Here is a 26,816-nt window from a genome sequence, read left to right on the forward strand (position 1 = left end):
GACCGAGGACAATTAATCCCATGTGATTATATAGGCTATTTAATACAATCATATTTAGATGTTCCATTATTTGACCTGTTCCAGAGCCATGGAGATATTTCTCGCTCTGACCAGTTTAGATAGGCTACATTTTAGAGAACTGCATGTCCCATCAACACCAATCGCTTTTGTGTGACGTAACATGGGTACCATAGAAACAGACCAGAGTTTTGTCAGTCCAGTCCGCGTCTCTTGATACAGCAGCACTAGTTGATGTCCATAGACATATATACATCTATGGTTGATGTCGGGCACAGATAGAACATCATGCCCTTCTTGCATGGTCTTAATTCTAGCTATCTACTAGCTTTTATAGATAGCTTGACGTATTAGCTATTAAGCTAGTTTAGCTAGCAAGTATTTGCTTCACTTGCTCAATCTGATTTGGCTAGGTAATCTAGCTATCTGACGACGTTGAGGGCAAGTTCAAAACAGCACTGTGTGAAGTGTCATTGCCAACAGTAGAGGATGCTGGAATCAATTAAAGTAACTGGTAAGTCCTACAACCTATAAGCCTAAATTCAGTCATTGTATTGTTTGCCAATTGTCCCTGATGTTAGTGAAGTTTCCTATCACTGTATCCCTCTATTAGTTTCAGCTCTTAAGCTTAGACATAGACAACACAGTAGAAAATTACAGGATGTTGGACTATTTAACCATTTAGAAAGATTTTTACATACCAACCGTCTTGGACTAGTTTTCAAAATAGTAATAAAAATATGAATTTGGCTAGCATTGCACTGTGTATTGTACTCTAATTGGATAGCCTACACACATAACATACAGTATTCTCAGCTGATGATATTTCAATGACCAGGATCTACATATGATCATTTGAGCATAATTATGGTTTGGGACTACGTAAGGTTTGGAACAGACATTCAGTACATTTTCAACACACTGAAGTTACTGACAGAAGTAACTGTGGTTTGGAATGATTTGTTTTGGTGTACAATCCATTGGTTGTCATCCTCCTGCAGATTTCATTTGTTTGTGCTGTAGTTGCATGGATTCCACATCGTTGCTCCTGCCAGTGCAGGGAAGCTCTGCTGACTGTGATGGCGCTCGAGGTCATTCAGTGACTCAGGTCACGAGGCCCTGCACTGAGCATGCTCTCCTGTCAGACTGGAGACATGATGAGAATAATTTGGTTTAAGATAATGGACAGTGCATTGTATGAAGTGTAATGAAGCGTAGCCAATGAACCCATCATGGAATAGTGATATGAGTGCTCGTACACTGAGGAAACTGTCAGGTATTGTATAATGGATTGTTAGGAGATAGTTTGTAACTAATGGAATAGTTTGGGTTTTACCATTGCCAACCAAAAGCACCAAAGTCACAGTCTATAAATGATGATATATAACGTCAAGATACCAATAGATTATTAGTGTTATTTACCGTTATTAAACCTACCTTGTACAGCCAGGAAATTCAGTTTCACACCTTGCAAGTTATCAAAATAGGGCCACTCTTTGAAGAACTGTGCAGTATAACTCTGTTCTGTATTGGACACTTAATAGGATTAGTCATGTCGGAACATCCTAGAAGTCTGCTGCAAGTGAATGTGAATCTCAAAATAAGCTGCTCAGAATCACCGCCCTCAGTATCACCACTGCTCTTATCCCCTGCCTGTTTCAGAAAGGCTCCACTGGCCAGAGCTGGAGCTGTCGAAAAAGTACGTCCTGAACCCCACGGACAAGCCTGTGAGCCCCAGCCAAGTGTGCCTGGAGAAGGTCTCGTCCAGCGTTCTCAAGGACCTCTTCACCACCGGGACCAGCAGCTTCAATGTGCTGCTGCAAGCAGAGGAGGAGGAGAGGCAGAGCCCAAAGCACTCCTCATACAGAAGGGCCGGAAGGTGTGTCTCCATGACTGGCAGGAATGACAACCGCCGTCCATCTCTCAACCCTCTGATGCTGCAGAGCCAGGGAAGTGGGGACACCAGGCTGTCGCATATCTTCTCCCCAGGCAGCCTCTACGGTGGCACCAAGCCAGCGTCCACCATCACCGTGCTGGGCAGCCCTATTGGCCTGTCCCCTCGCCCCACAACTCGGACCAGGAAGTTCTGTGCCAGCTCGTCCCGCACCAAACTCCCCTCTCTGTCCAAAGCAGGAATCCCCGCAGAGCGGGACAACTCCACCAAGAAGCTCTGCATCCTTACCGCCATCAAACCGTCCAATGTGGAGAAGGAGAAGGCCAAGTTTTTCAAGTCAGGCTACACCTATAACCCCCAGTTTGAGTACAGCAACCCTCTATCTCCACTCGTCCTGGCTCGACACAACAATGCCTCTGATCGCTTTCTGGCCCAGGTAAGGAGCAGGTCGCATGATGTGACGTTGGAAGGAACAGAGCTGAGAAACCCTACGAAATCAGGAGGCAGACCGACCCAGAATTCAAACAATGCTTGTCTTGATTGAGGGTTGGTGCAGGTCGCTTACCTATATGCTACCCCTGACCCTTGTGCTCTGGGTTGACACTAAGGTGTCTGGTATTAGAGTTCCCCACTGTGCCAGAGGTCAGGCTCTCTCAACTGAGGTGAAATAAATCTGTCCACAAGCCATGTTAGACCAGTGTAGATGGATAAGCTCTGGAAAGTCCTTAGAAGCTCTATAAATTCAGGGGGAGAGTCTGGCTGGATTAAGACAAAGATTATACACCAAATGCAATGTCCACACTCCCATTCTGGGCAAATGTCCAAGAAACGTCTCTGACCCCACACTGATCAATAAGAGCAGGTTAAAAGCAATATCATGTTGTGATTACCCTGGCAAAAGAGATGAGAGTAATCAGACACGGAAAAGGTTACTGGATACATGAATGTGCGTACAGCAGTTTGCACATTGTGTACCCTGACACAATAGCCTACTGTCAGGATTTTAAAAGGAATATAATCTATAATGAAAACCTTTCCTGTATGTCTTCCAATAATCAGCCCTCTAATATAGGCACAAGGTTTTTAAATGGCCTCTTGCTCACAAATATAAGCTTAGTAGTTTAGCAGTATTGTTCACTCTTGTTTCTGGGTGAAATTAGGCTTTATCTGGTCGGTTCTGTTGCATGCTGCCTGGGTAACAACCGTACACAGGTCAGAGGACAGAGGTGTTTTGATGCGCGAGCTCCACAGGAAGTACAGTAAAGCGATCCTGCGTTGAATGCTGCCGTCTGTGCTATCATGTTTTCTTTCTCTTTCTCCCGACTCTGCTCTTGTTTTACATGTCCCCATTGTGTGGCCATTCACTCTGGGGTTGTCAAATAGGACTCCTTTTGTGTGACTCTTCATCAACTATTCATAGGCTATCATTTATCCGAAATGAAGAGGACAGATATAGTCTAGGGCCTAAAGCTTGACAAGACTTCATGCAGCTTTATCAGTAACCCTAACCTTGAATTTCATAGCGTGGTATTGCATAATAACTGCAGGGACTGTACATTCACAGAAGGGGTCTCATTTCCAATCTGAATCGTCACGGTCTATATTCTCCCTCACAGCGTGATTGCTCAGGCTGACAATCATCCTATAGGACAACCTCTCGGTTCAGAAGTCCCTGACTAATCACATAACTTCACAGAAAGTATAGTGAACATTCTGAGACGGCCATCGGACCAGAACATCTCCAGGCTGAAGACCGTGATACAGAATGCAAAGACTTCCTCGCTCTAACATGGGACCATTTATGTAATCATATTAAAGATGGCTTTGTTTGCAACTCCATTGAAGGTGCGATGTGTTGTTCCATGTTCTCAGGCGGTTCGGATCATGGAGATGGCCCTGCAGAAGTACGGCAACTATGAGAAGTTTGAGCAGGCCACGGGGGGCAACCTGCTCACCAAGAGTCGCATCTGGTACAGCGTCAAGAAGTACATGGAGAAGGAGGGCTGCATGGGGGAGGTGAGAGAGAGACACCATGGCTGTATGTAGACTGTTTCCTACGACGCAGACCTTGTTAGATTCAAACACAGAACATGTGTTGCATTCATAGATATGCAAAATTGGTGACCAGAAAATACATGGGTATGGTGGTGCTGTGGTCTGTGAGAAATAGCACAGACATGCCATGTAGGGAGCATTCTAGAACATTCTTCTTTTTGGGAGATGTGATGCGGGGGGCACTGGGAGACAGGATGTCTACGTCTCTGACATTCACTCTCTCCCTTCTGTTGTCTCTGACCTTCATGCCCCAGAATGTGTCAGAAGTGATTAGTCCTCATTCTAGCTTGTTCAGCAGCCATGACAGGGCAGTCAACGTTAATGTGCCTGGGGAAAGTAACATCTGGCAAAAGCTATCAGTTTCTCTGTCTGTGTGGCTTGCCCTGGTCTTGCTGCCTAACCGAAGGGCAGAGGGGGTTGTTCTCTGACATCATCAAGCAGAGACAAGCTGCAGGCGCGATGAGAGACCTAACCAGCCTTTGGCGTTCTGTCAGATAGTGGTCCACATGACGGACGACCTCCTCTCCAGAGCCTCCATGACGGTGGTGAACAGCCGGCCCACCCTCACCATCAACATCTCCACCGCCCGCGAGCACTGGCTGGAGGGCATGCTCCGCCACGAGATCGGTAGGCTACGCTGATTCAGCCACACTGTACATGTACCTACTGGTCATTAGTAATGGAGACCAGTCCAGTGCGGTAGATGGTTCCACGACTGCCCTTGATCTACAGATGGCTGAGGTCCTGGAGTTGCCAAACCTAGTCACGGTTCATTTATTTTGCAAACTCTGAACATTTCCTCAAATGTAACCTCTGCAGGTGTGTGCCATTGCCCGAAGGAGTCTTAAGATCATTATTACTAGAGCCTATTTTACGGCTTCATGCTCTGTAATGTCTGACAATGCGAAGGGTAATGTGCTGTAGAGTAGCATTACTCCAGGACCACTTATTCATTCAATCGTATCGCACAGTAATTCTAGCCTGGCTCTTCACCTTGATCAGATTCACTATCGGCTGCAGGTCTCAGCTGTGCTAGTTCAGGTCAATGTCAGCTCTCAGGAAGACTATCAATTAGACTCAACTACTGCTGAACCTGTGAGGGATTTTTAATCACATACAGTATGTGATTTTAACAACAGCGACACTATCAGATACCCACATAATGTGGATATGGCACACTATCAAGCTGTTTGGTACTTTCCCCTCATGGTAATGTGCTAGCTTAGCCTGAGTATGGACTCTGTCAGCTTGCTAACAACACCTCATATCTGAAGCCGTACTGATGAGGGGGGTGCCTTTGCCGTCCTCTCCCAGGCACCCATTACTTCCGGGGGATCAACAACAGCCAGCAGCCCTGGAGCACCAGCCTGGGCAGGAAGAAGTTCTGCCTGAAGCCCCTGAACCCCACGGAGGAGGGCCTGGCTAGCATCCACAGCGTGCTGTACAGGAAGGACCCCACGCTGTGGCGCGCCGCCCTGCTCTACTACACCGTCTACCAGGCCAGCACCATGTCCTTCTCCCAGCTCTTCAGCAACCTGGGCCGCTTCGTCCTGGACCCCGGCACGCGCTGGGACTACTGCGTCCGAGCCAAGAGGGGCCAGACGGACACCTCCCAGCCAGGTGAGCAGAAGCAGATGAGCCCTGGTGAGAGGAGCTGCGTGGAGACGCTCTCCCTCTGACGCACACACACACACGCAGTGACACCATGGGTCAGCCTGCCTCCTCTGCAGGTGTGTGTGATACTGAGGAAGGGCTTGTCGTGTTCCAGGCTGTTTCAGTAAGGACCAGGTGTACCTGGACGGCATCCTCAAGATCTTGAGACACAGGGAGAAGATTGACTTTCCTCTGCTGATGGCCCTGGGAAAGGTGAGAGCTTTTGGAGGTTGTGTTCACCTATACCCTGAAGTAAGATCAGGGCTTTATTCTGGACGCTACGAACACAAAAAGGTCAATGGTTTCAGTAAGGATGCCAAAGTGTAGCTTAACATTTATTGAGACTATCCCGTGAATTAAGTTGTAACAACATGAAGTGCTTAAACTGAACGCACAGTGAGGCTTCTGGAAGCAAGAGCAGGGATCAGAACAGATGCTGTTCTGCATGAGAGGAGAGACTCCAGGCAGGGACAGGAAGCACGTGGCTCTCAGAGGGGTCACCACCAGACCTCATTAAAACACCCACAGCGTCCAGCCGTGGCTCCATCCGTCTGTGCTCGACCGCTTCTGCCTTCTGTGCCCAGGTGTCGTTTGAGGATGTGGATCGGCTGAAATTCCTGGGGCAGACGGAGCATGTGCGCATCCCCCACTTCCTGCAGGACCAGGTGAGCTACGCGGAGCAGCTGGAGAAGATCATGGAGGTCAACCGGCTGACCGACGAGGAGCTGCGCATCCTGCTGTGAGTCTCAGAAGAGACGGGGGGGGGGGGGGGGGGGGGGCAAGCTACTGAAACCTTATTAAAGCCAGTGAATTCTCCCTCCAAGGACAGCCCTGCATCTTTCCCCCTGTTCCTTCCACCATCTTCTCCTCCGAGCATGGTAGCTGTGGGACATGTGACTTGTGCAGACTACTGTATTGTATCGTACTGTCATGTCTGTGGAGTTTTTCTCTCTCTCGCTCCCTCCACACTAAGTGTACTTCTCTTTCTGTCTCTGGTCCAAAGACAAATGGATTCCTCCACTTGACTCTACAAGGTTTTTCCTAGTGGTTGCTGTTGTTGTTGGTGTTCAGGGAATAACATACATGTTAACAGTCTGTGTGTTTGTCGAGACCGGGCTATGCTGACGAGAGAGGTTCCTGGAAGGGCGTGTATGAGAACTAGCTGTGAAGCACAAGTGTATTGACCAAGGCAGTGTCTCTATGCCTATCTCTATGCCTAGTGAAAGTACCAATTTTCTATACCTGCCAGCACTGTTCCTGAATACGGCTCAGAGGCAGGAAGGCTGACATGGAGTTAGATTGATTGATTATGTGTACCGTTGCATGTCTGGAGATGGACGATTAGTCTCTGGTAGATTGGGCTGTGCGGGGAGTGGGTTCTTTCAGAGCTCTCCTTACGGCCACCCTCCACAAACACAGACACTGTCTCACTATTTGCACTTTTAAGCATTTCTGCCCTTTGTCAACTGCTCTCTTTCTGGCAGTTATTTCTACTTTCCTGCATTTGAAGGACCAAACCCGAGTGTTTTTTTTATGCACTATGTTTGAGTAATTAAAGCTCCCATGGTCAAAATGATTGACACGTGTAACGTTCTTGCTTTTCATACCTGTTTGAAATCTGAGCACTGTGATATTTGGTAACTGTAACTGTTGACACGTTGACCTTTTGTAGTTAGCATGTTTGCTGCTACTTCTCCGCTGATACCCCCTGTGGTTCAATCCCATGTTAAGCACTGGTATTTGGATGTTGATGTGTCTGTATTGTGAATGCCTTCTCATGTTCACAGACCCTGAAAACCCCCAATAAAGCAGACTGCAGTAAGGCCTTAGTGTGTCTATGGAACATGCACAGTGTCTAACTGTGAAGGTCACCTTGCACAGCAGTTGATGACGACCTTCCACTGGTTGACCCACATTCTCGGTTGCAACAGCCTGCGAGCTACAAGGAGGCAGGTGTAATGATATCTGATGTTTATCAACTTGTAGACAGGTACTGTGTCCACAGCCCCTCTCCAGCTCCTGTTCCTAGTGGGACATGTCACCATAGGTCACTAATGAGAGCCGCCCCTGTGTAACCAAACCCCCCCCCCCCACCCCCCGATTCCTTCTTTCACACACACACCACCACCCTCTCCTGTGCTGTGCCTGATCCCTGCTAGCAGGCCTGAGGCGTTACGAGTGTGTCACTCACTAAGGTTTAATTCCATGGTGGAACCCGACTCTGCCCGAGCCTCGTGGTGATTGGCTCAGACACGCCCTGACATGGTGGACATACAGGGTTCTGTCCACACATCCAGCCAGCGCAGATAAGGAGCTTAACCTACTCATCGGTCCTTTCTCACCGCCCGCTCTGTTTACCCCTCCCTGCATGTCTCACTTGCCTCCGTATAGAAATGGTTTCTATGGGTGAACTAATCTTACTGGATTGTGTTCCTCTGTTCACACTGGGGCTGTACTTCAGCATGGATTTGAAAATGAGATGAGAAATTTATGAGATTCTATTGGTGTAAGACCTATCAAAGAGGACCTATTTTTTAAACGTCTTGGATCCCCATAAATGTTTAATATTTCCCAGCACATGAATGTTTCATATTTCGGGAGAAAGCTGTAGCGTTGTGTGGACAGTGAGCTGTAGGGACTTGTGTTGCCACTAGAGGGCAGTCACAGCTGCTTCCCCAACACACTCCCTCTGATGCAGCATACAGAAGCTCTTATCTTGAATCCCTTGTTTTATTTCAATCACATTAACAACAGCAACCACAATGATCGCGTCTGACAGATCAGGCTATTGAATTACAAAGTTCAATGTTGTTCCGTTTTTTTTGTTCTCGTAAGGAAATAGATGACAATCAATCTGGGTTTTGCTAAATATGTGTCATGATATGTCAATGATTCTGACCATGTTAACTTGGTAGTGGTACCTTCCTCCAGGTCCTGCTGTCTGGAACAATGTCAATTTATTTATCGTCCTCACTGTCAGATGTTCCATTCCAAACACAGTCATCAGAACTCACTAGGTTAAGGTAGGTCACTACATAGAATGCCCATTGTCTCTCTCATTGCGAAACAAGCACAATACAATGTGTTGTCCTGGGACTGGTTTCGAGGCCTGTTTTCTCTCCATAAATAGCTCTGAGTCAGAGAAGACACTGGGTCTGTGGAACATTCAGCAGCCTGTCCTGACCCTCCTAGTGACCCCCCGAGGGTCAGCTCACAAGCCATCCTCAAGACACATTCTGAAATGTCGACAAAACACAGCAGCTAAGAGCAACAGAAAACACACCATCATAATTGAGTTATAAGGAGACTGTCATTCTTGGTGGGTTGCCATCTTGTTAGGGACAACGAGCATTTTTCTGAGGGAAAGTGGAGATAAAATAGATGTTCAATCGGTTTTGACTCCATTGAATCAAACGTGGACAGGAGAAAAGAGGAATAAAAAAAAAAACGCCAGCGAGATATAAACACAGCAGTGAGCAAACAGGTCTGGCTCTACCCTCTTCACAGCACGGGCGGATCTTTGTGCTGTCAATCAAGGGAGTTGATTGGCCATCGCAGGCAAAGTCAATGTCACCGTGCCTTGTAGCCCCATCTCTATTAGGGAAGTAGCATAATACACAGACAAAGGGCCTACTTACGCAACTTAATAGAGCAGCTTTTTATGGCTCAGTATTTACTGACACAGTTCTCAAGTGTGTGCCTCAAGTAAACTACATTAGGGCATAGTAGGTGACTTCCAAACTGAGTAGAACAGAATTGGGCAATACTTTATATGAAATGTTACATAAACTACCGTGTAACTACATAGCGGTACCTATAGTAAAAACATTGCACTTACATAGGAGTTGCTAAGTAGTTCATGTAACCTCAATGTAAAGTGTTGCCCAGAATTATTATATTTCTTAAATGAAAATGTATACTAGTTTTTCAAAACTACTTGAAAAAGACTTAACACAGGAGAGATGTCTACCAATTTCATTTTAATTCATCTATATTTATAAAATATTGTGACACAGTTACCATATCTATATCACATATATATCTCTTAATTTACAAAAAAAAGAATTCTACACCATGGATCTACAAAGACCAACATACACTGATAACAGGAAACTTAAAAAGGCAATCTTGGTGCTTTCCAGATTCAGGTAACCCTTTGCTCCACTGCAAACCAACCCAAAGCAGGATCCAGGGCAAAGTCATTATGAAATGTCACCGTGCAATCTCCCTTGCCACAGTCCCGACTGTCTCTATGATGACCGTGAGGTTGGTCACCGCTCGTGTTTGGGCATGGCCTCGCCTCGCTCCACCACCGCCACCCTGTTCTTGCTCAGCTCTTTGGGAGTGATGTCCACGAAGAACTCAGCCACTACAGGGCAGTGGTCCGACGCTACGCCTCCCCACGACCAGTTGTCAGGGATCCAGGGGTTGGTTAGGCCTTCCCGCACCACTGTGCAATGGCCTGCAGGGGGCACCAAAGACAAGGACAACCTTAGTTGAGCTGGCCAGCTTAACCCTTGTGTTATCTTCGGGTCATTCTGACCCATCAGTCATTGTGACCCACCGTCGTATTGCGACAACTTTACCGCCTACAAAAACAAAGTGAAGCATTTTCTTTTAACCGTTGGGCTGTCTCAGACCCCCCACATTGCAAAGGTTAAAGAAAATTATTTTTATTTGTTTTTGTATTGGGTAAAATTGGGTAAACACAACGATGGTTCGTTATGAACCTTTGAGTCATGTGACCCGAAAGCAGCACAAGGGTTAAGTAGCCAGGCTTGGTCAGGTGGCGCCTAGTGTGTCAGGTGTGCCAAGCTCATCATCATAGCTCAGACATGCAAATGTAGCAGCGATGTGCACATGGTTCAACGGGACATATTTTGTAAAGCAAAGTAGGCCGAGCATGCGCGTTTGGACACGTGTGTGTGCGCTCACGTGGCGCACACACACACACACACGTAATTTATACACACACACACACACATAATTTAAACATCCAAACACACCTGAGTAGATCTTCTTGAGCGAGCGGCTGACCCAGATGTTGTCCAGGCAGTGGGAGCCCTGTGGAGAGCGTGTGCTGATGTTGGTGAATTGAGAGCCTGGCACCAGGGCGCTCAGCTTCTCCCTGCGCAGCATCTCCAGCTCAGCGCTCTGGGGAGGCAGGCCAAAGTCCCCCAGCACCAGCACGTCCTTCACCCCTGCAGACAGACGAGGGGGAGATGAGTCAGTGCGCTCACCCTCCACCTAGACCTTACGTGGGATGGGTTTGGCTCAGTGGTAGAGCATTTGACTGCTGGTTGACGATGAGCTACAATGTCCCAACCACAAGTGAAAGCTCCTAGTGGGTGGCCTTTAGGCTGACCTTTGAGGGTATCCTGAATGCTGGCGGACATGTGTCTGCTCCCAGGCTCGTCGTGGCTCTGGCTTTTGCCGTTGGGCTCTCCTGGCTGGGCTGCGGACGCTCTCATGTGGACGTTTACGATGGTCAGGTCAGATGAACCGATCTAACACAGATATAGGGATGAGTTCAGTTCAAAAGCGTACACACACACACACACACACAACTAACACACACAAATGCACACGCACACTGAGCCTGACACACACACACACACAATTGTCACAGACAGACACACACTTGGTGTCCGAGTTGTGGTCTTGGGTGACGCATCACACTTACGAGGAAGTGAGCCAGATACTGCCGGGGATAGACATGCTTCCCGTTGCCATTGGCGGCGGGACTTTCCAGGACGGCAGAATCTTTCAGGTCGATCCCGGAGGAGCTGTCCCACAGGAAGCCCGAATAGCTGTATCCCTGAGAGGGAGAGAGCAGAGGATGATGGGAGAAAAGCTTTTGGTGTTGTAACCCTAACCTGATGTCAAGTCATTTCTAATACAGGAAGTCATGGTGTCAGGTTCCCGAATTCAGACTGAACATGAACTTCCTCATTAAAGATCCCGTAAAGTAAATTTTGCAGAGGTATCTCTGCTATAATTAGTGCAAACCGCTAACTTGATATTAGGCTATACTCGGTGTAGAATGATATATATATGGTATTTTGGTGAAATGGTAGCTAATGTGTGAAGTAGCCTAGTTGGAGAGCTCACTGTCTGTTGTCTCTGGTGTTCATTTTTACTTTTAAAGCTCAGGGGAACATTTCATTTATATGCATCTGTATGTTTCACTCATTGAACTTGAGAATAAATTCTAATTCTACATGGTTTTGTTCGGCTTGACATAGCGTCCATTATCTGGGTCGGAGGTAGGCACTAGGCAGCGAGGGGCGGAGCTTCAGCTCCTTCAGGCGACACGCCCCCCCAGTCTCAAGAAGAGAAGACTGCTGATTTTTTCATGCTTTCAAAGCCTAATTTAACATACTTGTCGGTGTTATTTTTTCATTCGAATTCATGATTGGATGGGTAGTTAATAACACATTATTCTGTGGTGTGGCAAACTTAAAACTCATTTCCAGGTCCACTTTACAGGATCTTTAAGTGCAGCAGTCATCTCTCACTATCAAGAGCCTGGGGAGCCTTACGCTGGCCTACATGGCCTTCGTCACAAACACCCTTGAACATGCCTCTGAACGCTTCTCAGGGCGTAAATGAGGCTTCTTTGTTGTTAAAGTAGGATACAGTAGCGGTCTCCCCGGGTTGTGTGGTCAGACTAGAGGAGATGATAGCCTGGGGTGACCACAGTCTCTGTGGCACATGATCCACTTTGCTACACACAGAGACAACACGGATGAGAAAAGGAGAGGGCATCTAACAAGGACACTGCTGCAGAAAGGAATCCAACAGCTACAACAAGGTCTTCCTGGTGCTCATTCAAACAAGCCTCTTTTCCTCCAACGCATGCCGACACACACGGGCATTACACACACACACACACACTTATTCCGTCATGTACCAGTGGCCACACGAAAAACCTCCCTTGGCAAGAAAGCTGTTAAACTGACACCAGCAATAAAAGGGATTCACTGGAGTGGGGTGTCACGTGGAACACACACACACACACAGCCTGACTATTATACAACAAATCGAATTATACATACTGATCTTGCTCTCCAGTGAGGAGGAGAACAGCATAGAGAAGAGTTATGGAGTCATTTCCGTTCACCTCAACAATACAGGCCCGATGAACTACAGCGTCTGCCAGCCGCGCGGAGGCTTTTTACGACTACCCTTCCCATTATCGAGACCATCCATCTTACGTGACAGAAAGCATCGCTGCGGGGAGAAGCGGGCCCAGCTTAAGTTGATATCTGGGGTCCATCTCGCGGCCGGCTTCCTCTGTGAGTAAACACTGGCATCAGTTCGCTCAGAGAACCTTCCTGATGATAGGGGGAGATTACTGAGGAAAAGAGCCAGCCTCAAAGTGTTTTATAAATCAAGTAGCTTTATGCTCTCTAGGACCTCTGCTGCCTGGAGCCCCCCCCAGGGAAGTGTCTCCCCTTCCCAGGGCAGAGCACACTGCGCTACCTGTCCTCGTGGATAAGAGGATAATAGCAAAGCTCTGTCTGAGAGATTGTGTATGTCAGTGTTCTTCAGGACTAGCTGGACTAACTCGTTTTTGACCTTAAGATGGGTGATCTGTGTCTGAGGTAGAGAGAGAGAGACAGAGAGAGAGACTGTGAGTCTCACAGTGTTACTTTATACTGTACCTTGTCGGTCTGTCCGGTGGGTTTTTCAGACACAGTGCTCTTCCACAGCCCTCTTGGTCCTCTCCACTTGCGAACACTGGCCAGCATGCCCTGGTTGAGCTCCACACAGAACTGGAACACAGTTCAGGAAGAAGAATTACAACACTATCGACCGGATGAAACCATAAACTGCCATCCAACTGTCATCACAAACCATCACAGAGCTCAATAACAACAGCTTAGAAATCATGAATCACAATGTCTCTACTCTTGGATATCATCTTTCATTAAAGATGCTGTACAGCAAATTCCATGATTTGCTTCTCAGTACATTATATACGTGTTACATTATATATGAGTTGCTGAAAGCATGTCTATTTTGTCACACTGAAATGTGGAGTTAGACCGTTGAACAGTTTCTCTCCCGTTTTCAGCTCAGGTTTTGTATAGGGCGGGGCAAAAACCCAACCCATCTACGTCACAGCGACCTATCTACGTCAGATCACAGATGGTTGCATTCTGTTACTCAGCTGGTACGATGCAAAGACAAAGTATCTAACACATAAAACACTGACTGCAGGTAGGTCTGTTCTGATATCCACAATTGATTTAGCTAGTGTTGCTAAATTCAATAAATTCGAGGGGGCGGAGCTTCAGCTCCTTCAGGTGACACGCCCCCCCCCCCGATTTCAAGCAGAGAAGACTGCTTTTTTTCATTCGAATTTGTATGGGTAGTTAACAAAACATTCTTCTGTGGTGTGATGAACTTAAAACTCATTTTCAATTCCACTTTACGGCATCTTTAAACAACCTAAAACAATCACACTTTTCTCCAAAGGGCCATACATGGAGCCTGCAACCTCTTGATCTGCAATCACATGCTTTACTGGTGAGCTACACCTGTCTCATGTCATACAAAATGGCGACCGCTCCGTGTGAGGAAGTGGGCATGGCCGTCACTGAGGTGAAGACAGGGCAGAGGGTGGTGGTGGGGGGTGGAAGGTGGGTGGGAGAGGGGAGCCGGCTGGAGGATGACATTCCTGCGCAGGGTGACCTGCTGCTGGGGCTATAATTAACCCCAGCCCAAGGAGCTTCCCTGCGGGACACTGGAGGAGACAGAGAGCACCCCTCTCTGGAGCTTTCTCCATCCCTCCTTTCCTCCATCCCTCCCCCCGTAACCCAGTCTGTCATACACACCCTCCCCACCCTCCTCCTGCAATCCTTCCCTGGGTGCCCCAGTGACATTCATTAACCTACAGCTAGGCTGTCTTATCCCACAGGTGGAAAAGTCGTCAGTCAGTCAGGCAAAGTCAGTCAGAAGTCTTCCGGGACAACCGCCGCCCCCCCCCCCCCCCCCCCCCCGACCACACTGACATCAACCTCACCTCGCGCTGACGCGGCGCTGAGCAAACAATAAAAAGACATGATTGGATTTCAATGGGGTGTAGCTTCCCTCCTCAGGGCCCCTGGGTGCGGCCTGGCCCCAAGGAGATACGGGGGGATGAATAACAGGGCCACTCACTGAACACAAACACACCCATAACTCACAGTGGGTGATGAAGACCAAGGCGCAGGCACAGCGCTGAGGCTCTGGCCTGGTGCCAGGCCTAGAGGAACAACCAGGCGGGGGAGAGCGTCTCCTCCGAGAGGGCCAGTCAGCCTGCCGAGGCCTGACTCAGGTGAAAGAAGCCGGAAACACTCCAGTACATTTATTAAATGAAATGCAGACCTACTTTTCACTGCCGCAGATTTAATTATCTAATTAATGTAAATCTGAGTTAATCAATACCGGAGACAGAAGGCCGTAAAACACTCCACCTGGTCGCCGTGGAGACCTGGGATGAGCAGTAAAGCCTCTGAAAAAGCACTGAAAAGAAAATCTACTTGGTTCTAGAATGTGTTCGTTGTAGATATGTGAAGCTGTGTGTGTGTGTGCCCACAGGCTACAAGCACACAGACAGTCCCTATAGTCAGTACCCTAGCCCGTGTGTGGGCTATATGCTGCAGTAACATTTGAAACCTGAGCATGCAACATTTCACATAGAAAGAGAACAGTTGGGATTCTCAAAATAACAGTTTTTCCATTCCAAGGACTTTGAGCAGATACGTTCCTGATGTGGGTTTCTGGTGTGAAGCTTAACACTCTTATAACACTCTTCCTAATATGGCTCCAGTCTCAGGACTGGAAAGGATAGATGATCCACACCTTGATTTTGGCTATGCCTGCACAAACACACACACTCACACAACCTCAAACACTGGACACAATTCTGGGCAGGCATCTTTTAGCAGCAGCCAGTAAGATGATAAAAACCCATTTCCGTTGGGTACTTATCTTATGGGGGGAAATGCAAACCAATATGCACATAACAACTCGTGACATTCAGTTACAACATGGTTGATTACTAGATCAAACAGGTTAAAAGGATCCAAGTTCAAACCACAATGTGTGTGCGCATGTTGACAATAGTGTGGGTTTGTTCCTATATAGTATGTCAGTTAGTGATAAAGTGGATGCCAGCAGTTAAGCTGAAGAGGATACAGACACCAAACTTAACTGTAACTCTACTGCATCTGATGAACAAGTAGAGCATTTTGAACCAAAACTACTTCCTCACATTGCAGCAATTTACCACAAACCACAGAAGGTTCCTTGGATACATAACAGAAGGGAAAACAGTGCCCGTGACTGGTTCATGCGCCTAAGTGACTAGTGACTAAGCACCCAAAAATGTCAACTGTAAAACAGTCAACTTCAGCTACATCATGGCAATTTTCTGAAACAACTGCAAGCTGTACAGTTGGCCAGAAAACAAAAAAGTGTATTGGTTTGAATGCGAGAGGACGCCTTATATGAAGGTGGAGGAATGTCCTGAGGGGGTTAAGGAATTCCTTCAGGGAGCTTCTGAGAAGAAGCAACTGTGACGGAGGCCATCTGCAGAGAGACTCCTGCTGGAAATCCTGCTTCTGAGAAGAAGAGAAAGAAAGAGAGATAAAGACAGAGATACATAGGGAAAGAGAGAGAGAGAGAGGGTGAAAGAGAGTGAAAAGGGGCGAGAACTCCCCTGGTTCTGGGCCACTTAACCCAAACAGGTGGGCCCCAAGAAGCGTTTTGCAGTAAAAACTGCATATGAGGCTGAAGGGAGCTTCTTGATCTATTGTACCATTTTGTGTTTGGCATGCTCATGGATGAAACTGGGTGAGGCTCTCTACGCTTGTGTGTGTGTGTGTGTGTGTGTAGAACCTCTGCTTTTGGTCTGAGCATGAAATCAGAACCAGTCACACTTCATGACTGACTGACTGACTGCCTGCACTGCATAAAGAAGAACAGACAGAGAGAGAGAGACACACAAAAAAGAGAGAGGTAGATCGAATTTTAGACTGAGGCACAAGAGAGGCAGAGAAAAGAGAGAGAGGCGGATAGAAAGATGGAACGGCATCAGGACCAAGATGGGGTGAGAGAGAAACGAGAGGGTGAAAGGAACAGAAAGAATCCAGGGTCTCTGGATTCTTCTGATGTGGTTCGTCTCCAGTCCAAAAGCAGAGCTTCAGCCTCTCCACCCCTCCCTCCCTCCTCTCCTACTTGCTGATGAGACACTGGTCTGCTCTGACCTACTTATCTCTCCAGGGTGGCAACACATTCCAGGTCAGACTCTCCCCCCCACATCAGCTCCTTTAGCTACCAAGGACGAGACCACTGCTCACACACACACACACCGATCAATGCCACATCTCTGCCTATGTCCACTAACAAAGCACACAATCACTGGAAGGAATGTCAGTTAATAGACGTGTAAGTACTATAATCATTGCCTACCTTGGGTATCAGTCAAATGGGATCTCCAATTCGGTGCAAATACCACGATATTGATTTGATACAATGTGTACTTGAGACACAGATTCAAATGTTGAGTTTTTGTAACACTACTGATCTCCATTTTATAACGCTCATGGCCAAATGGAGACACAGAGAATCCATCCATTCTCTGATGTGGAGATTGTGTAGGTCCGGTCACAGAGTAGGGCTCTAAGCTTACCACATACCATACCAAATACCGGGCAGTGTCCCCAATGTCTCGCTAGCCTGGTAAAAGAGACACTCTACACGTAGCAACTACAGGCTTATTTTTAGCCATGAAAGCACAGGAGAGTGACCACAGTTCAAACCCAAATACACGACTGGAAATAGAAAACATAATTTACACTGGAGGAGCGACAGGGAAGAGTGGAAGAGGCGGAGAGAGTGAGAGAGGAAGCGAGAGAGGGGGAGTGGGAGAGGAAGCATTTGCATAATGTCGCCAAAAAGCGAGGCCTTCGCTAAGTGGGTGTGAGGAGGCAGAAAGCAAGTGGTTCACTACAAGAATTTCCTGTGCAAAGGCTGGCACCGTTTTTTTTTTTTTACACAGGCCGGTCTAGATTGGCCACCCAGCCCTTCATCACGACCACTATCCTAGCGGAGGTCTGTATGATGACAACCTTTGCCTCACCAGAACAGAAGCACCTGAAAGAGACATGACCAGGAGGAATTCAGGTCTCTACTATACCTTGTCCAGGGCCTCCCGGTCCAGTAGGTCCTGAACGGCCAGTAACTTGATGCTGGAAAGGACGAGAAGAGAGGGAGGGAAGGGGGGAGGGGAAAACGTAGTCAGAGTGGCTTGCATAGCATGGTGGAAATCATTGCTGGTGTGCAAATTGAACGCCATGGCTTCTTGTTCAACATACACTGAAGCTATCCTTGCGAAGCAGAGACATCTGTACTGTTGACACAACAGATAAGAGCAAACAGAGAGACTAGCCGACCAGGATCTTGTCTCTCCATCACAAGACTCACTTCCCATGAGGCAGCAGGGCGACCTGAAAATGACTCAGGCCACTTTAAAACATACCAAGTGAGATGGTGAGAGGGAGGACAGAGAACTATCTAGAACTAAAACTATCCAGTGCACAAACACATTATTGCACCTTGAGAAATCGTTACGACCCCATAAACATTTATTTGTTTGCTTAAAAATAACTTTCCAGGCCAGTAGTCAGCACAGGGAAAGTAATGCATGCCATAAAAACACATACTAGAGCTCAAGCAGGATTGGTCTGCCTGAGTAGGTATTATGTCTTCACAAAGCCTCTTTACACAAAACTGTCGCAAAACATCTTTGTATGTATAACGGGGTTTAAAGTGGCACAACTGTGTTCTGACACTGTTGATGTGAATGTTTGTGCCATATTTATGTACAGTCTCTAAAGGCTTTATGAAGGCTTAATGAAGCTTCAGATGCACTAAAACGTACTGTAGTAGCATTTCAGGAATCCATCTCTCCCTCCCTTCCTCAATCCCTTTTTCTCCCTCGAAGCCACCCTCCCTCCCTCCATCTTCCTCCCCGTTTTTCCGACATCCAGTTCTTCTCTAAACCACAACCTATTTGCAATGAACTAAATGAGAAGATATTCTTTATTCACTGAGAAAATGAAATTAGTCAATATCTTCTCTTATAGGAAGGGCCGAAGGAAATCAAGAGCTACTTGGCAACAGATACCAACAGACATTTAGCACATGCAGCAGAGTACACACATGCAGGACGCACACACACACACGCACACACGCTTACTCTCACTCACACTCTCTCTCAATTTCTCATCTCATAATGCAGGAGCAGTACACACTGATGCATTGTGCTTCAACACTACAGTGGGCTGCAACACTAGCTTTCACCTGCTCTCACCCTGTAATCCTAAGAAGAGGCAAAAACCCATGTTGCATAACACTTCTATTTGTAAAGTACTGCCACAGTCCAGGAGAGACTAATCTCACATGCAGTCTGCCATGATAGAAGACACATCCGACGAGAACTATTCATTCGTGTTTAGCCAAGTCATTTCGCTTATCCACTGACGGCCATGAGGACCCCTTTGAGATCTCTCTGAAGAGCACAGGAGACCAACCAGAATGAGTCAGCTCTTTGTAGCTGTTACAAAGCTAGCGTCATGGAGCGCATGGTGGGAGTTTGCTAGGAGCCAGATGGACTGCTGGAGGAGTGCTTCGGGCTGTCAAACTGAGTGACATCACTTCCGGCTTCCTCTGCTATCGTCTGCTCTATCATCTCAAGCTGTTGATAGACGAGCCACTTAGCACAGCCGTGAAGAAATTACTTTAGCCATTTGTAAATCACTTGAGATACCAGAGTGAGAGGTTTTCAGTTAGAATTGCATCAGGGTCTATCTGGCTTTCGATGGGTTTGTTTTCCTCATGGAGAAACCCGTTTAGTACTTGGTGTGGTAGTTTCCTTTGTGGGAACTGAGGGAGGTCCCTGGAGAAAATGATCTGGGTCCACATGTATAATTAGAGGATAGGGAGATAGGCCAGCCATGAAGAACAAAACCAATGTCAGTGTTAGGTTATGCTACGCTAGCGGTCGTGTGCTCGATTCGGTGCAGTGTTCTGTTAGAACTCCCCAGAGCTGCTGCCCTGGGCTTCAACTGGGCCTTCATCGCCGACCGGGCTGGTGGAGTCTGTGCCCTCACAGCCAGAAGAACTGACTCGTCAGGCTTGCCTTTTGTCCCACAGTGTCTCCACCAGCAGACACGCGTCCTCTGTCCCCAGCGCAGCAGCCTTCAACCTGCCCCTCACAGACCCCGCCTGGCCAGCGCATCATGAATATGGATCAGCGAGCGCCCGGTCTGATTGGTATTCCTGCCGCTGGAGACGGGTGAGGACAGATCCTCTAACTGGACAGATAAGTAGCGCAGCACTCTCAACACGTCCCAGGAACCTATCAACTTCCAAGAGCATAAGAACATGCGCAACACCGGCCCTTTCTGTCATATTGCTCTGCCAGATTGTTTTGTTGTATTTGCGAATCAGCCAACCCAATTCGACCCCAGCCAGAACCACTTGAACTTTACATGTTAAAACCACGTTTTAGTGGTTGACAGATGAAGAGAGGGAGCTCAGCACGTGTACATATTTGCAATCTCCACGCAATCACCGATTGCCCCGTTTGTCTGTTTTGAGAACAAACGGGTCAGGGGTCAGAGCGACCCCGCCCTCTTCCTCCGCTGTAGGTGGTCATGGTCATCACCACAATGAGACCAAGAGGACCTGACAATAGCTCCTCTGCAGTCCAGGAGCATTGCAGTCGTCCCACCATATCCTGCCCCTCCTCCACAAATCCCCTGGGGCTCGTCCACCCCCACCGGCCTCAGGCCAGCTCCGGGCTCCCTCCAAGCCAAGGTGACATGACGTCACCGCGGTGCAGGGACAGCTTAACGGTGAACGCAGGCAGAGGCTCAGCAACAGGGCGCAGTGTCGTGCCCATCGCTCAAATCCACTCTCAACTCAAAGCTGAATGGAATATGCAGATTAACGGACCCCCCCCCCTCCCCCCCCCCCCCCCCCCCTTTTAAACAATGGAGAGAGAGAAAAAAACAGGAACATTGATGACGGCCATTCCCACTATTCTGTGACTGTCAACACGGTCCAGTGACATTGATAGGCAGGCACACGCACAGATAAACCCCTCACCTACTCCCTCGTGGAGAGGGGTGAGTAAGCACGGGTCTGTCCAGCCGTGGTCAAACAAGGTCCCACCCTGCAGCAGGAAAGCAGAATGCAATCCCTCAACGCCATCACCACAATGGAGAAGAGCAGCTTAGAAAAACAGATAAACCTCTGGTTGGAGGGCAAGATGGCAGGGCAAAACAAATAACAATCCGAATCTCAATAAATCTGATCAACATGATGTGGTAAAGAGATCACCGCTTTGTCCAAAGGGTTGGGCTGCAGCGAAGGTGATCTTGGAAGGAGTGTCTGGAGTATTTGTACACTGGTTTCAGGGGACATGGGGCACCAAGTAAACTGTAGTTTTCAGATTAACTGAGTAAAATACTTTTGGGATTATGATTGGTATAAAGAATGATCGAATGATAAACGAGTGTGTGTTGTTGTTCTGGGGGCGACTGTGTGTAGCAGTCCATGCTGGTCAGACAGGCACCTGGGTTTGGTTCCTGCCCTGCCACTGGCAGGGTTTGCTCCTCACTCACTGTTCTCCCACAATAAAGTGCTGCGTCAATGGAATTTTCCACATGAGCGCCTTCCCCTCTCTGTGCTTCGTCCTAACACTCTGCGTCAGCTCCGACCCCCGCCCACCCCGCTCATGACCTCAGCATCAATTCTGGGCAAAATCACAACCCCCCCCCCCTCATCCCCCACCATCCTTCCACACACACACACACACACGTCGTAGTCGACCCGCAAAATTGAGATGTGAGGCACCGTATTCGAAAAACGGTGCCTTTCACAGCCCGGACTTTCATCGGGATGTCGTAGGGAGGTTGTGTGTGTGTGTGTGTGTGTGTGTGTGTGTGTGTGTGTGTGTGTGTGTGTGTGTGAAACACGCATGAGCACGCAGGGCTCTCTGACAGCTGGGATCTGGAGGTGGGACGTGACCTTGCGGCGCTGCTGCACACTGCAGAACCACACGGAGACGGGTCGAGGGCTGAGTGGCGGAGCGAACACATCCTCGGGTCTACCTCGCTATTCAGACACGCTGGGAGGGAGGGCTCTACTGCAGCAGAATCCAACACCTACACGCAGGCAGATACACAACGCTCGCGAACGCACGCGCAAGAGAGGCACGCGCATCTCATGAACCTCCGGGCAGGGATAGCCAAGGAAGCCAGGTCGTCAGAGAAGAGGGATTCGAGCGAAGGTCGTGACAGTAATGTTGTTAACCAGGGAGCTGGAGCAGTGAGCTACATCCCTGTCTTCTACAACCCCAGTAACACCACGACCATCGAGATAATGACCCTCACCATCATCAACAAAGGTCTGGCTTAGTGTCTGTCGCCAACATCTGCTCAATGTCATCAGGCCCTAATAGAGAACATGCAGGCCTCACATTAGATGTGGCTTCGTCCTCCTTTCACGAGAGGCCTCAGAGAGATAGCCCAGGCCTTACAGTTATTTTTGAAGTATGTTAACATCCTGTGTTTGATTGGAGGATCTGTAGATTATTTACCCGGCTGATTGGATTGTTCCTTTTCTCCCGCCATCAAACACAACACACATTGTCTTCTTTGGACCCAGGGTTCACCGAGGGGACGATAACCTCTAACCTGCAGAACTAAAAGAACATTCCAAGAGGATTCTGAAGGAGGAGACTTCAGTGTCTGAAGGGAATCTGAAGGGAATCTTGTCTTTTCACATTCTGTCCCTCCCTCCTTCCATCACTCCGTCTCTTTCCTACTCTGCCTTTCATGTGAGTATGTGTATGTCGGGGAGTGTCTGTGTGTGGTTTCAACAACAAGGAAAGCCTTTCCCCGTCAGAAGCCAAAGGTCAGGGGTTAAACAGAGACATGCAGCAATAGCCAAAACATACCTACACAACAACAGCCTATGGCAAAAACCTCACCCAGTTTCACCGGAAGGCTTGTTGTGGAAGAGAGCTTCAACGGTAGATCCAGGACTGAAACTTGATGTACTGCTTAAATGAGCTACTAGGAGCAGACTTTCACTATTGCAAAGCACAATATGACTGCTCCTTTCCCTTCCCTTTTTCTAAGCGTTTCCAAATGTACTGAAGTTCTACAGCTGTTTTTACCTCACCCTCCTCATTGGAGTGCAAAACAGAAAAACATCAATAGAGCTTCAGTCGCTTGGTATAGCATAAGATGTTGTTATGCACACACTGAGAAAGGAGTGGAGCAGAGTTGGGCCAGAACCAATCGACTGTGACTCCACAGCCTTCCAGCCTGTGTCAGACACGCAGCTATTTCACATTACAACCAGGAGAGTTTGTTTTGAACTGAGCATGTGAGTCACCGCATTCTGTGTGTGGTAGGTTTACACCTTCCCTGTTCTGATGAACTGTATTAACCCTCCTAGCTGGCCTGGCAGGCCATTCCCCCTTCTCTAAGTATAAATATATATATATATATATATATATATATATGAGTATATATACACAGTACTCAGCTGAGTCTGCGGTTATACACACATATATATACACACACACACACACAATACTCAGCTGAGTATATGTGTGTGTACATTGACTGCTGACTGAAACTGCTGACTGGTGGCAAATAACAAGAGGGCTCCTCAACACTGGAAGTGTCTGATCTGGCAGTCTAACCTTTGGTAAGCAGTGCATCGCAGAGTTCAGTGAACTCCAGTGATCCCTCCCTCTCTCCTTGGTGTGGCTGAGGGCCAGGTCACTGTGTAAACTCAGCCTCCAGCCTGGGATCTCCGCTCCACAGCTGAGCACTGCACAAACACACAATAACCCCCCACCCCCGAAACACTTCACCTCTCCGGCCCCCCTCCCCCCCTCCCCCTCCCGAGGCTACCAAGATCAGGAAAAGGGAGGGCTGATGAGTAGGGTTTTGGCCTTCCAAATCCATGCTCAGTCAACAGAATAGAGGGGGGGGGGGAAGGAAGGGGGGCCAGGGGAGGGAGGCAGGCATGGGGGAAGGAATTATGGGGGAGGAAGCGGGGGGGGGGGGGCAGTAGAGCAAGCCACATCAGCCCAGTGCAAAAGTTGTTCATGTACCTATAAACTGTTTGCAAGCTGCTTATTTTATTTGTTACCCTTGGGTACAATAGGGTGGGGTGGTAAAAGTATAAATGTTTAATGGCCCAGCTCATGTTTGTATTAGGCATTAGAGGAACATGTGAGGGTGGATCGTGTTTGCATGGCAAGAGCTGCTTGTTTCCCAGACAGGGTCAGTTTCTGTCTTAACAGCGGGCTGGGAAACGTCCCCCCACGTTCTGCCAGGGTGAACCCCAAACTGCATGGCTCCCAACGGGTTATGTAAGAAAACCCAATGAACCTCAACTACTGCCAAGGCACACTGTCTGCTTAACTCATACAAATGTGTGTGTGTTCAGAAGACATGTGAGGCATGACTAGATCAAACAGTGCACCTCTGTCTGTTCAAATCAATAAATAGGGCAGGTCCTTAAACAGAGGTTCTCCTGGAGTGTGATAGCAGCGTATTCCAGCTGTCTCAGGACTATGCTGAGAGCCTAGCTTTCTCAGAAGGCCCAGAGAATGGACAGAACCACCACAGGTATACTCTATAGGTGTATTCATTATCAATACATTCTCATTGTCTTCAGTAACGCCACCTCAAAAAAGTATTTATATAATTCCAATATATCTATACGCTTCTGACTTCATAATGGCTGCAGGTCATGAAAATGCCACATCATTATCCAAGGTTACAGTAGGCCTACACTACAAAAATATGTGGCATACTTACAAATCCATGTGACGCATGCTAAAGCACAAATAACTTATGCGGCTACATGATGAATGTATGGCTATACTTACTCGTTCTCCAAAAGTGTCATACACACGACCTCCTTCACTCCTGGATTGTTAGCCTTCTCACAGGAACAGGACTGCAAGTTCCAGGTTGCTACTCGCACCACCGCTCTTCCGTCTCGCAACCCGCACAGAGGCTCTACGTTGGGCCGCACCGACAGGATCTGCGTTGGCCCACCAGGCGGAAGGTCAAGATCATCACTTCGAAGACTGAAAGAGGTCGGGCTCGGGTGAGATTTTGTGGTGTACGTCAACCCACCGTTTGTGTTTGTGGAAGGTGTTCTGGATCGTTCAACAAAAACTTGGAAACGGATTTTGTCCAATAGGGAGGAGTTGATGTGGTTGACCCTCACCAGATCTTCAATGCTTTTAAACGGGCCATTCTCGACACGATACTCTACTATGTTCTTGGCCATTTTCTCCGTGATGCCACGGATGCTCATGAGTTGAGCAGGGGTCGCGGTGTTGATGTTCATACCTGTACACGACAGGTGCTCCAAGTCTTTACGCAGCGACGACGGAGAGTGCTGGGATGAGCTTGTCCGACTCGAGACGCATATTTCTAGTTTGATCATCTCTAATTTCGTAGCCCCTATCCCGCTAACTAGTGCCAAGTCTTCCACCTTTTTAAATCCCCCTATACAGTCACGATATTCCACAATATTCTGAGCGACGGTGCGGTTCACCCCCGGTAAAGTCATCAGTTCCTCCTCGGTTGCCGTATTGATATTCAACCGCTCCTGGTTGACTAGTATATTGCTGAAGTTACAAGCCGCGCTGAATTTACGCTTGCTGTGACCAACATCTGAGGGGTCTTTAGGGATGGACCGGTGGCACCCTAGGTTTCCTCCCATCGTCACGGCTGGTGATCCACCGGTGCTCTGAAAAGTCTAGACCGTAGGCTGACAGGCACTAGACGTGGAAAAGAACAGCGTGGTTGATCGACCCCTGCGAGGAAACATGCCATGCATGCAAAGACAGCTGTGGACGTGACAGTATTACAAATTGACAGATATGTTACATTGATATCTTCTATCACCGTTTAATTTGTATATTTTTTTAAGACGCGCCCGAAGCAATGTTCCTTTTGGTTGTTCTCGCACGTCAAATTGTTTGATAGTTCAGCTTCTCCACTGAAATGTTTGTTTCCCTGTTTTTAAATACGTCCTCGACGTAGAGTACAGGTTCCAAGTAAAGACAGTGGCCGTCAATCTCAATCTTCTCACCGTCTGCTTACGGCGCGCGAGACAGACTGATATGCGGAGCTGCAACGCTCTCGCATCAAATGCCATATGGACTCATCAGCACTCCAGGGGGCGTGGTTCAGGCATGAATGACAAATCTTTTCTGTAGCATTTAGAAATGTAATTAGCCTCCCAAACTACATAAGATACAAGTTATATATTATTGTGGAAATTGTGAGCGTGTTTGACAAAACAAGATTGACCGATTGACAAAATATGTCTCAATAATATTAATTGCAGAGACAGAGTAGCCTAATCCCTTTAATATGTGATGAAATTAGGCTACTAATCAACGGAGTACAATTGGGAACCAAACAAAACTGATCAAATAAGAAATCTCTTGCAAACTAATCCCTTCAATGTCCAGCTGCTCGAATTCAGGTTGTTACACAATCAGAAAAAATAACTTGATTAAATAGGCATTACATCAGTCAAATCATAGGCTACCATACAATGCTGTAGGCCTATCTGCAAATATAAACACTACTAATGAGACTTCCTGAATAGGTGTGCCAGGGACTTGAATTTCAAAGCGGTTTCTATGTGCTATGTACACTCCTTTGAAACCTGTCCCCAATGCTTTCCTATATTTATATGTATCCCACTTAGTACTGCTAGTTTATGTACCCTTAGTATAGTTAGTCCACATATTTAAATTTTAGGTATATGTTTATTGTATGCACCTTCCTGCCAAAGCAAATTCCTTGTCTGTGCAAACTTTCATGGCGAATAAATCCCTTTCTGATTCTGATTCTGATGAGCACGGCCCTTAAGGTTTACCCACTCGATCTAACATGTTGGCAAAACATCCAATAGATGTGCAAATCATATTTTGCTGAATTTTAAAGGAAAACTAATACCTCAATCAGGTCGCAGGATCAACATGACAACAGGTACAGAAGCCAGCTATCTGCAAACTCCCATCAGCACAGTTAAGACTGGTAGAGTCGCGGATCACATCACACCTCTGTGTTTAGCGTCA

The 26,816-nt window shown here is 47.6% G+C and overlaps 2 protein-coding genes across 3 annotated transcripts; one reads left to right on the forward strand and one right to left on the reverse strand.

Annotated features, from left to right (window-relative positions):
• The first annotated feature begins 507 nt into the window (after positions 1-507).
• On the forward strand, positions 508-6,363 carry matcap2 (microtubule associated tyrosine carboxypeptidase 2). Of its 2 annotated transcripts, XM_067256124.1 has the most exons (7): positions 508-532; positions 1,681-2,348; positions 3,785-3,928; positions 4,462-4,594; positions 5,282-5,587; positions 5,736-5,833; positions 6,205-6,363. In XM_067256124.1, exons 1-7 carry the CDS (start codon positions 508-510, stop codon positions 6,361-6,363), a joined length of 1,533 nt encoding a protein of 510 aa, XP_067112225.1. The 2 variants fall into 2 exon arrangements, with proteins under 2 accessions (XP_067112225.1, XP_067112226.1); XM_067256125.1 differs by lacking the exon at positions 3,785-3,928.
• Positions 6,364-9,582: 3,219 nt separating this feature from the next.
• eepd1 (endonuclease/exonuclease/phosphatase family domain containing 1) lies at positions 9,583-25,779 on the reverse strand. Its single transcript, XM_067256386.1, has 7 exons — positions 24,597-25,779; positions 17,811-17,862; positions 13,288-13,398; positions 11,304-11,438; positions 10,986-11,127; positions 10,627-10,821; positions 9,583-10,082 (listed from the first exon to the last, which is right to left on the reverse strand). The coding sequence occupies exons 1-7, from the start codon at positions 25,442-25,444 to the stop codon at positions 9,892-9,894; spliced, it is 1,674 nt and encodes a 557-aa protein (XP_067112487.1). The 5' UTR covers positions 25,445-25,779; the 3' UTR covers positions 9,583-9,891.
• Positions 25,780-26,816: the final 1,037 nt, after the last annotated feature.

The sequence above is a fragment of the Osmerus mordax genome, chromosome 18, assembly GCF_038355195.1.
Source record: "Osmerus mordax isolate fOsmMor3 chromosome 18, fOsmMor3.pri, whole genome shotgun sequence".
NCBI classification, from domain to species: Eukaryota; Metazoa; Chordata; class Actinopteri; order Osmeriformes; family Osmeridae; genus Osmerus; species Osmerus mordax.